Here is a 4,092-nt window from a genome sequence, read left to right on the forward strand (position 1 = left end):
CTTGACTTCGTAGATTTTAAGATGTTAACATTAAAAACAGCGGGGGGGTGGGTGGGTGATCAAGTGATATGCATTTAGCAATTGTTACAAACAAAAGCAGCAGGATACTTGTGGAATATACACAGAACGAGGTTCGTTTTTTATAAAAGAGGATGCATGTCCAAAATTTTCTTTTCAAAAAGGACCAGTATCATCATTTATTGATTCTACAATTTAAGTTATTTCAAACTGCCAAAACATATGATGATAGACCAATCCACTTCACTAAAAAGAGATTAGGTCGCATTAGTTTTGTAGAGTTTTGCGTGCCCATTGTCCTCTTTTAACAACCAAAACGTGAACAGCCCAAAGTTAGAGACAAAATTCAGATCATCTTCAGTTCGAGATAGTCACAGGTAGAATCCGCATGCAGAGATTGTACAGAAGAAAACACATGTTCCGGAGCAGAGCAACCATAAACTATCAGGGCACAAAGGAATTGCGGCCATGAGAAAGAGAATACAGCATGTCACCTACAGCCAGTCAGGCTGGCAAACTGACCACAGATGAAGCAGCGATACTAGTCCACAATGAAGCCACAAACAGACCGCAGCCCCAGACACAGATGGCTGCGATGAACCGTGTTTTCAAGATGGGTCTAGGATCTAGACATGAGGCGCCGACTTCGCAGACTTGGCAGACGCCGCCGCGTCCAAGTCCAAGAGAGGATCGTATTGCTGGAACACCAGCACCGACGCTCGCACCTCCGGCGCCATGAGCGCTTCGCCGAGGGGGCCAAGCTCTGTGTACTCCGGGTGGCGGTGTACCATACTCCCCACAAATGCAGTTGGTCGTCTGGATCGACCCACTAAGATGATGTTGTGATCGCCTGCTATTGCGGCTTGGACCACCGCCTCGAAGGGGTCCGCGACGCGGCACTCCTCCCAGGATACTTTGCTGTGCACTTCGTCTGCATCCACTTTGCCCTTTTCGCCTTTACGAATGCCATCCAACGCGGCTTCGTCCAACTTGCGTTCCTGATCTTGGTCCAGAGCCCCGGTGGCGATATGGTATCCTTTGTCAAGACTAGAGTGATGAAGTTTCGACAAGCCGAGGCTCTCAGAATGCTGCCCGTCGATCTCAATGGTGGTGTCGATGTTACTGTTCAAGAAGCGGATCACGTGCAGTTGGATGCCAGGATGCTCCGCCATGCGCAGCCCGTAGGCTAGCGCTTCTCGGTCGTCCTGACCGCCGAAGAAGTACACAACTACCTTGTGATCGACGTTGTTAGGTGCAACTTGAGCGGAGCCGCCCACGCCGCGGTCTATGAGGATGGCGACCGAGCAGGGCGCGTGTTGGAGAACTTTCTGGTTGACGAGCCGGAACCCGGGAGCTGTTGTATCGAACTGGCCATCGAGTCTTTGGGTTTTGTGGAAAGGGAGGATGATCATTGCGGCTCGTTTGTCAGTTGCTGTCGCACAAATATCCTCGTGCATGTCTTCGAAATTGGAAATGGCTGTCATCGGTCTGACAGTGACCTGCGAGATTGGAAACAAAACCGTGGAAAGCTTTATGAGAAATCTGCAATATCCGGCATTGGGACCTCAAAATAAAATAAAAAAAATAAAAAAATAAAAAAAAGTTCTCTACTAATCGACAACGTCTAGGATATGTAGCAGACCTTGCTCAAATGCCCGTAGGTTTCGAAGGCCGCAACAATCTGATCTCGACTTTCCGCAGACTTGCGCTGATTGAAGAAAGGGCGCCCATCTTTGCGAGCCCGCTGGACGATCATGATGGCAGAAGTACGTTCTGAGAGTTCCATCAAATGTAAGATGTAGAGACGAAGAGCACGCTTGCGAATACCCCTTGTTCCCTCCGTGAGATTGATCATGGCCGGGACGTTCTTCATACCATGAACACACGACAGAATGCGCAGATCGTCTTTGGAGTCCTCCATGGCCAGCTTCCTGCGGTTGTAGGGAATAGGATTTCTGGCTGGCTTGTAGAGTGCCATCACAAGGGGAGTAGTCATGAATGTTGTGACGAGGGCCATCAGAACCATGATGGCAAACGTTTCCTCATTCAGAACTCCACGATCTTTTCCGATGTTGAGCACGATAAGCTCCACGAGACCTTTGGTGTTCATCAGCACGCCTAACGTGAGCGCCTTCCGAGGGTTCACTTTGGAAGCCGTCGCAGCCAAGAATACGCCACACATCTTGCCGAAACAAGCCACGGCTATGACCAGAACGAGAAGTCCAAAGGACTGACCAGTTTTAATGGCTCCAATGTTGGTCTTCAAGCCACTTGATGCGAAATAGAGCGGCAACATCAGAATGGAGATGAAATCCTCTATCTTCTCCACCAAGGCAACTGCGAAGGGTCCGTCCTTTGGGACAATGAGACCAAACAAGAATGCACCAAAAATTGCGTGAATTCCAATTAAGTCCGTGGTGAACGCGGCTATCAAAACCCCGGCAAACGTTAGGCATACTAAGATTTCCTTCACGGGCTCGTTGTCCGCTGACCGAGTGGCCACCCACCTCATCACTGGTTGAACCACCACGAACATTGTGATTATGAAGGCGATTCCGGTGAGAAGAACCCACGCTACCACGCTAGGCTTTGTGTTGGTGCCGGTGAGAGCCACAGCGAGAGCGAGGAGGCACCACGCCACAACGTCGTCCACTGCTGCTACGGACATGGCTAGTTGTCCAACCTCTGTGGTCAACAGCTTCCTCTCTGCGAGAATTCGCGCAAGAACTGGAAAGGCCGTGATGGACATCGCCACCCCCATGAAGACAACAAACGGGCCGAATTTCACATCACCGGCGATGGTATTAAGGAGGACAAAGGAGACCCCGACTCCTGTTGAAAATGGAACCGCAATTCCTGCAGCAGATATCACCAAGGCCTGGAACCCGGTCCGGCGGATTTGCCGGATGTCCAACTCCAGTCCCACCATGAACAAGAAAAAGATCAACCCCATTTGCGCAAACACTTCCAAGATGATCACACTCTGCTTCGGAAAGATGTTCGCGATGTACGCCGTGTTCTTCCCCAAAGCTGAGGGGCCGAGTAGAATTCCACCCTAAATTACCAAGCCGCAAAATACATCAGTGGAGTCCCCGGGTCCAGTCCCATCACCAATATACGAATAAAATACACCAATTTGCCTTGATCACTTGGGAAAATTGACTTACCACAACTTCGGCAATGACCCGAGGCTGTTTCAAAGGCTTGAAAAGGGCGGCAAGCACGCGCGTGATAGTAAGCACGATGCAGATCTGGATGATGAGCAGCGGCAGCGCGAAGTGAATGGGGATATCCCCTTGCCACACGCCATTCGATGACGCAGGCATCGTCTTGCACGTCGTAACGGTGGCATTTCCGGTCGCCATCTTGCAACACTCAAGCTAGAAAATTGGGTGCCCAGACAATTCGCCTTCGCCGATCCGCTTATACAACACAACCGATCTCTTGGATCCTAAACTGAACGCTAACAAACCAGGGTTAAGTACTCACGAACCCAAGCAAGCAACCTCCCAAAACAAAGCGTGGTCCAGTAACCCTTCCCCGACATTTTGAAACTCCGGACCTGAAAACTGCAAACGATCAAACAACAACCAGGGTCAGCAAACTCATCGTGGAACTCTGCTAAGAGAAACCTGAAGAAATAACTATCTCAGCCACTCACAAGAGCACCACCCTCAAAAACGCAAGGACGACACTGCGAATCCTGGTACGTTTCCAGAAACTTCACATCCACCGAATCGGATTAGAGAGTACGCAACATTACCTGCACAACTTCGAGCCTCGCGACTAGCGGCTTGACAGGACTGCGAGTTCGAGGCGAGAGAGCGCAAGCGATGTGCAAGTGCAATCTGGGGTAGCTCAAGGTGCCAACAACGGAGCAGACGGCAGATTTATGCTCATATGAATCAGACGAGTCACGGGGGCTTGCAAAATATGAATTGAATCAACAGAAAGCGACACCCCTTCTCCACATTCCAGGAGTTATTCTCGGCAGAATCAGCCCCATCACCGGTGGTAGTGAAGTCGTGGTGCCCTCCCACTGCGCACACCGATCACATCATGCACGGAACTTGG

The 4,092-nt window shown here is 50.4% G+C and overlaps 1 protein-coding gene across 1 annotated transcript; it reads right to left on the reverse strand.

The window, feature by feature from the left end:
* Positions 1 to 436: 436 nt before the first annotated feature.
* LOC112275120 (cation/H(+) antiporter 18) lies at positions 437 to 3,871 on the reverse strand. The gene is made up of 4 exons (XM_024505159.3): positions 3,782 to 3,871; positions 3,186 to 3,587; positions 1,661 to 3,073; positions 437 to 1,517 (listed from the first exon to the last, which is right to left on the reverse strand). The coding sequence occupies exons 2-4, from the start codon at positions 3,381 to 3,383 to the stop codon at positions 645 to 647; spliced, it is 2,484 nt and encodes an 827-aa protein (XP_024360927.1). The 5' UTR covers positions 3,384 to 3,587; positions 3,782 to 3,871; the 3' UTR covers positions 437 to 644.
* Positions 3,872 to 4,092: the final 221 nt, after the last annotated feature.

The sequence above is a fragment of the Physcomitrium patens genome, chromosome 22 (assembly GCF_059467195.1).
Source record: "Physcomitrium patens ecotype Gransden chromosome 22, ASM5946719v1, whole genome shotgun sequence".
Lineage (NCBI taxonomy): Eukaryota > Viridiplantae > Streptophyta > Bryopsida > Funariales > Funariaceae > Physcomitrium > Physcomitrium patens.

Coding starts and splice junctions, on each gene's coding strand:
- LOC112275120 (XM_024505159.3), bottom strand. CDS start 3,383: ATGGCGACCGGAAATGCCACCGTTACGACGTGCAAGACGATGCCTGCG. Junction 3,074..3,185: donor GGGTCATTGCCGAAGTTGTG/GTAAGTCAATTT, acceptor TTGGTAATTTAG/GGTGGAATTCTACTCGGCCC. Junction 1,518..1,660: donor CCTACGGGCATTTGAGCAAG/GTCTGCTACATA, acceptor CCAATCTCGCAG/GTCACTGTCAGACCGATGAC.